Source organism: Panthera pardus, unplaced genomic scaffold (genome assembly GCF_024362965.1).
Source record: "Panthera pardus isolate Hobbes unplaced genomic scaffold, ASM2436296v1 HiC_scaffold_20, whole genome shotgun sequence".
Taxonomy (NCBI): domain Eukaryota; kingdom Metazoa; phylum Chordata; class Mammalia; order Carnivora; family Felidae; genus Panthera; species Panthera pardus.
In genome coordinates, this window is record NW_026526766.1 from 89,624,973 (window position 1) to 89,637,036 (window position 12,064).

At 50.5% G+C, this 12,064-nt stretch overlaps 1 protein-coding gene across 1 annotated transcript in view; it reads left to right on the forward strand.

Moving 5' to 3' along the window:
• Positions 1-2,284: 2,284 nt before the first annotated feature.
• Positions 2,285-12,064, forward strand: part of CFAP77 (cilia and flagella associated protein 77) — a 130,868-nt gene continuing 121,088 nt past the window's right edge. The window contains exon 1 of the mRNA XM_019420729.2: positions 2,285-2,552. Within this exon, the coding sequence (XP_019276274.1) occupies positions 2,361-2,552 (192 nt within the window). The 5' untranslated portion in view covers positions 2,285-2,360. The remainder of the gene's footprint in view (positions 2,553-12,064) is intronic.

The window sequence follows — 12,064 nt, forward strand, 5'->3', positions numbered from 1 at the left end:
GCTCGGTTCTAGTCCCGGAGTGGACAAGGTGGTGAGACCCCAAGTCTGGGGAAGACATGAGAAACAGATCAGCCAAGATAGTTTCAGATTATTCTGCAGGAGAGAAACCAGGGTACTGTGCTGGAGAGTGACGGGGGCAGTGAGTGCTACTTTAGAGGGAAGGGAAGGAAAGCTCTTTGCGGAGGAACATTTGAGTTGAGCTGTAGACTAAAAAGGCGAGCACAACTCTAGATGGAAGATGGTCCCAGGCTGGAAGCAAGGACAAAGACCCTGCACCTGATCGCTGGAGGACCTGGAAGACGGCCAGGGCGGCTGGAGCGGAGTGAATACAGGGGAGGGTGGTGGAAGTCCAGGTCAGAGGTGGGCAGAGGCTGCTGGGTTAAGTTCAGATGAAGCTAGAAGCAGCCTTGCAGATGTAGTCCAATCCTCCCGCTTCAACTGCGTCCTGAAGAAGCTTGGCCTATGATTCAAAGTAAAGCTTTTGAGTCCAGGCCAGTATATATAGCACTCAAACTTTTATAGACTTCTTGAACAGTAAACATAACCATATTGGCAACTAGTTTTTCACTGAATCCGATAACAACACTGTGTGGGGATTGTAGGATTATCTTTATTGGGTGTTATCAGCCTCCCCCTCTGGATGAGAAAATTAGGGTTTAGTGTAACTTGTCCAAAGGGACGTATGTGGCCCAAGCAGGTTTCAAACCTGTGTTCTCTCCACTACTCCGCTATCCTGCCCCTCCCTGCACCTACCACGTGACTTCCTGGGGCTTGAGCTGCCCAGCAGTTTTGATTAAAAGCGCACAACCTGTATTTCCGTGAAAGTCTGGAAGCGAAGCAGGCTGGAGAAATCATGAGTACACATCACATCACACCCCACACACACGCTACCACCACCCACTGGCTGCCCCAGGCCTTGGGTGAGCAGCTGGAAATCTGCCTGGTCTGCTCTGGAAACGGAGTGTTGGTGTTACCCACTGTTGGTGTGTAAGGCCTTGAAGAGCAAGTCTGCTGTTGGTGCAAATTCCTCCTGGTGAACATTCTTACCCAGAGTCTTGTTGGTATTTGCAACATCCAATGAAGATGATGGGGGTGAATGAACCCATAAAAAGCTGGAACTAGAAGGCAGACTAGAGATCATCCGGGCCAGTGGTTCCAAAAGCACTGTGCCGATCTCCTGGAGGCTTTTAAAAAGTGCAGATTCTCAACTTGGCATACAGACCTCAAGGGCTTCAGGTGCCACTGTTGTATCATGTTAAGATCCATGGACGTGATAATGACATTGTAGTAATGTATGAGAATTCTTCGGCAGCAGATACGTGTTGAAGTATTTAGGGTCACATAGGATACTGACAACGGATATTTTCAAAATGATTCAGCAATGTGTGTCTGTGGATGGTGAACCTAGGTGAAATCGATATGGGTTTTCACTGTACTCTCTCTTCAACTTTTCAGTTGAAACTGAGAAACTCTTTTTTCAAAATTTAAAAACAGTCCATTCCCAGATCCCATTTCCAGGTACTCTGTTTCAGTGAATCTGAATTTCTCAGCCTCCCTCCATTCTGTTGCACAAGGTTGGATACCACTGAGCTCATTCAACGCTCGACTTTCCTCTCCCACCCATTTCCCAGGGGAAAAAACCGAGGACCCAAGAGGGTGACTAATTCGATATCACCCAATTGGATTAGCAGTAACATCAAGCCTGGAATGCAGATCTCTATTTCATCATGAAAAATTTAGCGCTCTATGCCTGTGTGTGTGTGTGTGTGTGTGTGTGTGTGTGTGTGCGCGCGCGCGCGCGGAAAGGGGAGGAGAATGGGACCAGATATGAATGGAGTGGGGAGGGTGGAGGCAGGTGTCTTCGTTTTGGAAGTCAAGTATAAATGGACTTCTAGAGCCCCGTCGCTTTGAACACAACCTAGTGGCGATTCCTGGGGTTTTCTCCTATCTAAGAAAACTCTAAGCAGGTGCACTTTGGTGGCCACCAATAGTTTCCTGAAAGAAAACCAAGCCAGGCAGCTCCGCAGCCGTTGGCGTCCCGTCGCCATGGAGACAGACCGTCCCATTCTTCCTCAAGGGGTGGTCTTGATCTTCTCTCCTTTCCCAATCCGCAGCGCGGTACCCGGAAGTCGCTCTGAGGACCCAGAGAGGCTTATGGAGGGCTTTAGGGCTCCCTGCGAGCGTCGGTCGGCGCGAGGTGGGCGCGCCCCCCTCCGGAGAGGGCCGGGCGTCCGGGAACCACCCCGGGGCCGGATGGTGCGGTCCGGGACCCGCGTCCGGCGCGTCGGACCTCCGAGCCCGCCCGCCCACAGGGCAGCGCGCCGGACCCAGCCAGCGGGTCGGCACCCCGCGACCTCAGGATGCCAGAGGCCCAGAGCTCCCGCCAGGACCCCAGGCGACGGAAGAAGAAGCAGCCGGTGCGCCGCACGGTCAGCCAGATCTGCCCGCCCCCGCGGCGGCCCCTGACCGTGGCCGACATCCGGCCGGGCATGGAGAACGAGAGGCTGGGGGTCGTGCGGGATTCCATGTTTCAGAACCCGCTCATCGTCAAGGTGAGCCGCCCCCCACCCCCGCCGCCACCCCTCCGCGCTCGTCCCCTCGCTGGGCACCCACGCTGCCGGGATTTCCCCCGCCGAGCCCTGGCCCCCCGCGGCCGGGGTCCGAGCGCCGGGTGGGAAGCTCCCGCTCTGGTCCAGACACACCTGGACCCCTGTGCGGTCCCGGGCAGGTCGCGTCGCCTCTCTGCGCCTCAGTTTCCTCATCCTCGAATGGGATGATAATGGCGCTCATTAAAGGGAGTGGTTGAGAAAGTTCCACGGGGTGGTCCCTGCCCAGCGCCTGACACCCAGTGAGCCCGCGGTGTTGGCTGCTGCTGTTTACCCGGGAGCCTGCCGGTGAACCCACAGGGTGACACACAGGGAACGCGCACCCAGCCTGTGTCCTTACTCGCCACCTGCCGGGCTGCCGCCTCCCCCTTTCCCCTGCACGCCTGGGCTGCCACAGTGCGGCGAGCGTTCTGTGTCTCCCCTGGAAGCATCACTTCACAAGTTAATTTTCACCCAATCATACTCTTCTTACCCAGAACTACAACCGTAGGAGAAAAGAGCGCGAAAATCTGCCCTGGGGGGACTCGCAGGCCGGAACGAGGGAGGGAGCTGCGGTTTCTAACCAGGTCGCCTCCCCTTTTATTTGCACACCCCCTCACTTCAGAGGTTTGGGGACTGGTGATCACCCAACGCTGGAGGGGCATCTCCAGGCCTTGCCGGGGCCACAGGAAAAGTCGAGTTGAGGTTTGGCACCGGGGGAAGGGGGGTGCGCGGGGAGCCGGTCAGGGAGCAAGTCTATCTCGCGCCACTGGAGGGCAGTGTGCTTTCAAAAATGCGCCTAGTTCCCGGGTGCCGGAAGTGGAAGGCGCAGGTGGTAACCATGGATTCAGTAACGTTGTATCTGAACGCCAGGAGCTCATTAGAGCCCAGAGGTTTTCGCTGTTGTTTTCTGCTTTTTGGTACGGGGAACCTGGGCTTTCTTAACCGCCGCGCTAGAATTAGCTGAGTTCATTGCCTCCTGCGAAAGCACTGACCCTCTCCTCTTGTGTTCTCCAATCTATTCTCGTGGGCCACCCCCCACCCTCTCGGGGGGCTTATGACACCGGCACCCTTACACTTAGTATGGACCCTTAGCACCCCCACCAAAGTGGAACAAGGTCCTTTACTTACCTCTCGGTGAGAAGAGCCACTCTCGGTGGACACACGGGGCTCACCATTCTGGGATCAAGGGGAGAATCAAGTCCTCCGCCTCTGATCGGCTGCTTGGGTGTTAGATCGCTGCTTTCACCCAGGCAGGTACTAGTGGGCCAACCCCACTCTCCTTACATATAAAATAAACGGCATTATGAAGTTAGCAGTGTTCTCCACGGTGAATTAGGAGTGTGTGATGCCCACCCAAGCTATATACGGTTGACCTTTGAACAATGCAAATCTGATCTTATGCCGGCCCAGTTATATGCAGATTTTAAAAAATCAACACAGTGCAGTACCGTAAATGCTTTTTTTCCTCTTCCTTATGATTCTCTTAATAACATTTTCCTTTCTCTAGTTTACTTTATTGTAAGAATACAGTACATAGGGGCGGCCGGGTGGCTCAGTGGGTTAAGCGCCTGACTTCAGCTCAGGTCATGATCTCACAGTTTGTGGGTTCGAGCCCCGCGTCCGGCTCTGTGCTCACGGCTCAGAGCCTGGAGCCCGCTTCGGATTCTGTGTCTCCTTCTCTCTCTGCCCCTCCCCTGCTCATGCTCTGTCTCTCTCTGTCTCAAAAAGAAATAAAAACAATTAAAACAAAAGAATACAGTATATAGTACGTATAACATGCAAAATATGTGTTAATTGACTGTGGGCTACAAAGCTTCTGCCCAACAGTAGGCTGTTAGTCGTTAGGTTTGGGGGGAGTCAGACGTTACAGTGGTCCCACCTGGCTGGCCCAGTCGGTAGAGTGTGCCACTCTTGATCTCATGGTCATGAGTTCAAGCCCCACCTTGGGTGTAGAGCTTACTTACAAAATCTGTGGTGGAGCTTCGACTGCTCGGGGCTCATCACCCCTAACCCTCTGGCTTGTCCAAGAGGCCACTGTATATGCACACACACACACATGTATACACACACATACCTATAGGTATATGTATCTAAACACATGTATTACACGTACACATACATTTATGTGTGTGTGTATGCACATATACACACATGCATATGTGTATATCATACATATGCACAGCATATATATAATATACGCAGATGAGTAAAAATCCCCCTCCTTCTTTTCCTTTTGCTCACCCCGTATATCAAGAAGGACAGTATTTTGGCCTCTGGATGGCACTAGCTGAACAGCTTCCACAATGAATCCGGTCACTGATTCCTTCCCGGACCTGAACTTCGGGGTTGGCAAATGTGCAGGAGATTGCTGACCCACGGCTGGGTGTCCTGCCTTCAAGGCAGCAGAGGAAGAGCCGGACTGTCCTGGCCAGTGGTGACTCAGCCTGAGCGGCAGGGACGTCACTGGTGATCGTGCCCCGCTCTTCTCGGGTCAGGGACAGCTAGCCTTTTCTTCTTACTTTCCTCCCTCTGGTTCTTGATGGGCTATGAGCTACTTTCTGTAGCAGTTGAGATTATGTCCATATTTCGATATTTGCCACCCTCTCCAAGATTTTCAACCAAAACCTGACCTAAGTAAAAGTTGCAGAGACCTTTGAGAGCAATGAGGAAACTTGACCATTACCTTTTCTAGGCCCCTCCTTACAAATGGGTACACTGGGGCCATCTGTGGTGGGCCCTCTGCCCAAGGTTCTGGCAGAGCCCGGGTTAGAATCTGTGTTCCCTGGCTCCCAGCCCAGCATTCTTTTACCACTCCACTTTCTTATATTTAAACAAAATTTATTTATTTATTTTAAAGGTTTATTTATTTTTGAGAGACTATGAATCTGAAGCAGGCTCCAAGCTCTGAGCTGTGAGCACAGAGCCCGACGCGGGGCTTGAACCCACGAACCGTGAGATCATGACCTGAGCCGAAGTCGGACACTTAACCAACTGAGCCACCCAGGTGCCCCTGAACGGAATTTAAATTATGAAAAAACGTTGGGATTCTTGGCTTTAAAGCTAAGGAAAATGAAAGTATTCCAGACTATGGAGTCTTTAAAAACTATTTTTTAACATATGTTGCTGTGTTTTGAGGCTCGGCTTGTGGATTTCTTCTTGGCGGTATGCCAGAGTCACAGGCGCACGTTTGCGGACCCCCGCATGAGAGCGCGCCTTCTTGTGTGTGGCAGAGGTGGGAGTGCCCTCTCCCAAGGTTGTCTTTAAGAGGATGAGTGCAATGGAAGTATATTTTGGTCTTGTCTAAGTCAGAAGCTGAAGGTTGCATCTATATCGAAAAATATACCACCTTAGAAATAGTTGTTTATTCCACCATATTGGGGGGGGGGTTGTTGCTCAAATTGTTTTCTCCAGAGAATACTATCAGGATTTGTTTAATTTAAAATGCAGACACACTGCCTGAACAAACCCAACACTGCTATTTCACACCCATGGAATTTGCCAGGACGTATACGCATCAGTTATTCAAGAACATGTCTGCAAGATGCCGCAGTAACCAAGTGAAAAGTGAAAAAACGCAGACATCCAAGCAGGTATTTTATCTACAAATGCTCAACAACTACTTGCCTCATTTAAAATCAAGCCCACTGGTTATTAGTGGGGCCGATTGAATCAACTGGGTGTTTTACGTGGCCACAAGAAAAGAGTTAAATATTTTCCATTAGAGAGGGCTTCTACTCTATTGTACAAAGTGATGTGCGGTTAGCCAGTCTTCCTTCAAATGTGACTCTCCGGGAGGAATAAAATTAAACAGAGAAAGAACCCAGCTTCTTTCTGCTTGATTCCCATTTCCCCCAGAATTCTGTGACTCAACATAGAATCCTGCTACAATAGCCTTCAAGGCTCCTTCACAGAACCTGTCAGGGTGCACCCTGCCTGCCATCGAAACTGAGCTGATATCCTGTCAATACAATTATAGGGAGAGACTGCTGGGTTTGCTCCACTGACAGCCTTGAATCTTCTGTCGCCCTGGAGAGGCAGGCAACGTACAGGGGTGGAATTTATTCCGTTGAGCACCCTTGGAAAGTGCAACTGATCATGGCACCCGATTTTTTCATAATTTATTACTGACTTTGTTTTTCTGTGGGGGTTTATGTCACAAATAAGAAGTGCATGCATTTGTAAAATAGAGTCATAAGATCACATCGTTTGGGGCTGGAGGGAGGCTTACAGACGTCTAGTCCAATTTTTTTTTTTTTTTTTTTTTTTTTTGAGGATGTGAAGGCCCAGAGAGAGAAAGAGACTCATCCAAGGTGCCCTCTGACCTGGTCACAGAGGTGGGATGAGATTCGTGTCTCTGGACTTCCAGCCCCAGGTCCTTTTGGCCACATTACACAATCAGTTAATTCACGGCAACCCGGATTGGTTACATCCACACCGCAGGCAGTCAACAATGGTCCGCCAACGAGCCTGATTCCAATAGCATTTTCCTCAAGATTCCTTCCCATGTGAGCTCTACTGATTTCTCAGGATTTGTGGCTAGCCAAGAAGTGTTTATTGAATGTCTACTAAGTGACTAGCACCATCCTAAACTGTCTTGAGGGGGCATAGAAACAGGTTCAGGACTCCACCCTTGCCCTGCCCACAAACCACAAGGAGAGTTAACTATTTAGCTGGGGAGGTGGAGTGTACATGTGTATATTGTACATGTTTGTATATACGTATGTTGCATATATATATATATCGTATATATGTGCCTATGTGTGCATATGTATATATATGTAAATACGTGTGTATTGCTTGTATACATATTACTGCACACGCGCGCACACACACACACACACACACGCAGGCACACACATGCCTAATCGGATAAAGAAAGTCATGGAGTCCCTCCTTGTAACTTTCAAGTGAAAGGCACCAGCCAGGGGGTTCAGATTTAGGGCGAGGAAACGCTGAGCAGGACTTGGTGGGCTTAGTGAAGGAACAGACCTGGAGCTGGACCTTGGAAGTGGGGGGAGTTACATTCCAATCAGGGGCAGACTAGGAAAAATTCAGCCCTCTGGGGCCAAATGATTTCACCTTCTTGAGATCCGAAGTGTTCAAAGGTTTCCACCCCAAGGGGAGTTCTGGTTTATGAGACCAGGCCCCGCTGCTGGCATCGTTATCGTTACCGTCACGAGGAAGCATTTGTTGAGAGCCAGTGTGTTCAAATTGGATGCTCTACGAAATTAGGCAACTACACCATGCCCACTAATGGCTTAACATCTCTAATAAATATTGATGCTGGTGAGCATAAATGCATACGCAAAGAAGGCAGGCAGACAAACACAGTTGTACAGATATCCCAGCGTGGGTCAGTCTTTTTATTACGTTTGAGTCAAATCGGAACATGTTACATTCGGCTTTATCTCTTGTAGGGAATGTACCTCTGATCGCTCAAATCCTTTTACATTCGATTAGGATGTAACAGGTGAAAATAAAACATTGGCGGGGGTGGGGGTGCTGAGAAATGAACTGCCCATCCTAACGGCCCCTCTCGGCTGGCCAGTAGGTAGGGTTCATTTCTCTAGGGTAAGCTGTGGGTTTCTCTCTTGGTCCTTTATACTTTCTTCTTCTTTTTAAAAGCTTCCCCCCTCCCAGCGCCCACTGATACCATTTGGTGGGCAGGAGCTGAGGCAGTGAGTCCGTCTATCTGCTCAAACCTGTGGGCTTTTCAGAAAGCCAGCCAAGTTCCTGCCTCCTAGGCTTTTCACCAAGGCCTGGGGCAGCTGCCCTGAGGGAGGAGCCCACCTTCCTCTGTCCCTCTGGAAAAGGAGTGCTTTGGTTCTAACACATTAATGCAGATAGACTCTCGGAATCGGGGTTCCCTCAGGTTTGGACTCTGCCACCTTCTGGTTGCGTGGCCCTCAGAACCCTGCAGCACGGAGGGAAGGCCACTCCCCCGGGAAGAACTCTGAGTTCAGCAGTCGCTTCCGGGACCTTCCAGAACCTTCCAGGCTCAAGTGTTGTTCATTGTGTAATTAAGGCCGCTTCTCCTTTATTTGAAAGACGCGTTCTTGATTTACAACTGGCGGACGCGATTTCAAATCCCTGTTTTCTATTGCAGTGGTTTTCAAGCCGTTCAGTGGCCTCTCAAAGCATGGGAGTCCCCACAAAAGGGCTGGGTCACACTCTTCTTAAGAAAAATGCATCTTTGGGGCGCCTGGGTGGCTCAGTTGGTTAAGCGTCCGACTTCGGCTCAGGTCATGATCTCGCAGTCCGTGGGTTCGAGCCCCGCCTCGGGCTCTGCGCTGACAGCTCGGAGCCTGGAGCCTGCTTGGGATTCTGTGTCTCCCTCTCTCTCTGCCCCTCCCCTGCTTGCGCTCCGTCTCTCAGAAATAAGAAACGAATAAACTTAAAAAAAATAAAAGGAAATACATCTTCAACTGCTTAAGTATAATTAAAAAACTGAAGAAACTCAGCGAAACGTGCTCTATGTGAAATGCTCACCCTGGAAATCACTCATCAGCTACTGAACTGACGAGTTCGGGGGGTGTCAGTTCTGTGTCTGTGCCCGAACGGAGGTCGATGTGTCACAGATAGGGAGGGATTATAACCAAGCACAGATCCTTCCGGACTCTCCAGCTGGGCAAATCCATCTGTGTAGGACGGTGTATGTAAGCACCCTGCCACGGCCCCTGGGAGCCGGGCTCTGCTCGGCCTCAGACCCATCAGCTGGGCCGTTGCTCCCGCTTCAGAACCTTCTGGCTGGTCAGGCAAAAACCAGCGGAACAGCAAAAACCAGTCATAATCACACTGCGGTTTGGTTGATTTTCACGTACGTTGTAAACGTTGCGTGCTTCTCGTCCGGCTTTCGTCTTTGTTACGGAGAAAAGAAAAAGAAATGAGAGCATTTGTGGTCATCGGTAACAATTCAACTGTTGATGAAATTGCTCCTTGACTCTCCTTTCAAGCTCCTGAGTCAGTAGGGACTGTTGAAACAATTCCAGGCCGCAGCTACTGTTTTCACACGACCACACGCCCGCACAAATGTGGTAACAGGCAGGGAGCCATGCAACTAGCTTCCTCCTGGACAGGTAGACCAGCAGAGCGGAGCAGACAGCAGGCTTTGGATCCAGGGAGATCCAAGGGGGAGCTCTGTCTCAGCCACTTTCTCGCTGTACCACCTGTGAGGCTCCTTACCTTTGAGCCTCCGTGTCCCGTCTGTGAAGCCGGTGATAGTAGGTGGCTCCTGGCCATGGGGGAGTCGTGAGGATTCAGTGAGATCGTCAATCGCCCTTAAGTACAGTTGTAAATCTGAACTTATAAAATAAAGACGTAACGAGACAAACCCACCCCCCGGGCTGCTTTGTTCCCGCTTAGCGCTCTTGTTGAAAAAGAGTGGCGCCCACAGAGGGTGACTACACCTGTCGTGGTGAGAGTTTGGTACCGTACGTAATTGTCAGATCACTACGTTGTACGCCTGAAATCAATATAACGTTGTATGTCAGGGGCGCCTGGGTGGCTCAGTCGGTTAAGCGTCCGTCCGAGAGAGAGAAGGAGACACAGAATCCCAAGCAGGCTCCAGGCTCCGAGCCGTCAGCACAGAGCCCGACGCGGGGCTCGAACTCACAAACCACAAGATCATGATCTGAGCCGAAGTCGGACGCTTCGCCAACTGAGCCACCCGGGTGCCCCTGGTTTGGTTTTTCTCAGCATGAACTCATGTGGGATTTCTAAAAATGTTTATTTCTTTATTTTGAGACAAAGAGCGAGCATGAGCAAGGGAGGGGCAGAGGGAGAGAGAATCCCAAGCAGGCTCCACACTTTCAGCACAGAGCCCAACTTGGGACTCGATCCGCAAACCGTGAGATCATGACCTGAGCTGCAATCAAGAGTTGGTCACTTAACCCACTGAGCCACCCAGGCGCCTCAGAAGTCATGTGGGATTTTAAACGGGATGGATCTGGTACACCAGAAATCAAGCTCGTGGTGGGCCGGAGCCCCAGCATGGCCCCTACGCTCTCACTGTGGCACTAAGTTCGGCATTCTAGGGAAGCAAATACATGTGCTTTATAAAGAAATCAGCTGTATTTTTCCATCCAAGAATTTATAGGCACATCAGTGGTCGGTCAAGAAACGGACTCACGTGGGTCAATGAGCAGAAAGGTCACCACGCGTAGCACACGGGGTAGGGTGGAGCGCGGCCGGCCAAAGGCATCGTGGAAAACACATCATGAGCCCAAAAGAAGGATTTTTGATCTTTTATACGAACCAAACAATACATATTTGGGAAACCAATGAGCCCAGAAGCGTACAAGATAAATTTCTTTGTGTGGATCAAAATCTCTTGTGTTTGTCCAGAGGGATGAAAGTAGAGATCTGGAAAAGTCTTTGATTCCAGGGCCCGGTATTAGTGAAAGGCTACAGCTCGGCTAGATGGCCGGTCATTATGTCTAAGCTGCATCACAGTACCAGAGGAAAGGCCCTCGTGAGCTCGGATGCCACAGCACAAAACCCCTCCCCCCCACTGCCGGCAGTGGGGGCCCAAGGACATGTTGAGAGGGGTGATCTCTTTTTATTTTTAGATTATTTATTATGAGAAAAATTTGTTTAAGTTTCCTTTTTTAAAAAAAAATTTTTAATGTTTATTTTTGAGACAGAGACAGAGTGTGAGTGGGGGAGGGGCAGAGAGAGAGGGAGACACAGAATCCAAAGCAGGCTCCAGACTCTGAGCTGTCAGGACAGAGCCCGACGCGGGGCTTGAGCTCACGAACCATGAGATCGTGACCTGAGCTGAAGTCGGATGCTCAACTGACTGAACCACCCAGGTGCCTCTTAAAAAATGTTTTTTTAATGTTTGTTTATTTTTGAGAGAGAGAAACTGAGCGTGAGTTGGGGAGGGTCACAGAGAAGAGGGAGACACAGAATCTGAAGCAGGCTCCAGGCTCTGAGCTGTCAGCACAGAGCCCGATATGGGGCTCGAACCCACAAACTGTGAGATCACGACCTGAGCTGAAGTCAGACACTTAATCAACTGAGCCACCCAGGCGCCCCCCCCCTTTTTTTTTTTTAGATTTTATTGTTAAGTAATCTCTACACCCAATGTGAGGCTCGAACTCCCAACCCCAAGCTCAGGACTTGTACGCCCCACGGACAGAGCCAGCCGGGCTCCCGGAGAGAGATCTTTAGGCCATAACATTTCAATGAAGGGAATTAGAAAATCCGCTGGCAGCTTGGTTGGGCAACGTTACTAGGAAGCAGTGAGTTTGTCTGTCTTGCCACGTTCAAGTGCCGTCTTGTCTTAATGTCCCCATTATGTACCACTGCCTTCATATCACCCCTCTGCCCCCCGGCAGGTCTTTCAGAACAGAGCCATTGGCTTGCTTGCTTATTCGCTTATTTTCTAGTATGTATTTGAGACTGTTAATGGACCCATCAGTCCCTGAGCAAATACTTAGGAAGTCCCGGCAAGTGCACAAACCACGGGTGGAAAC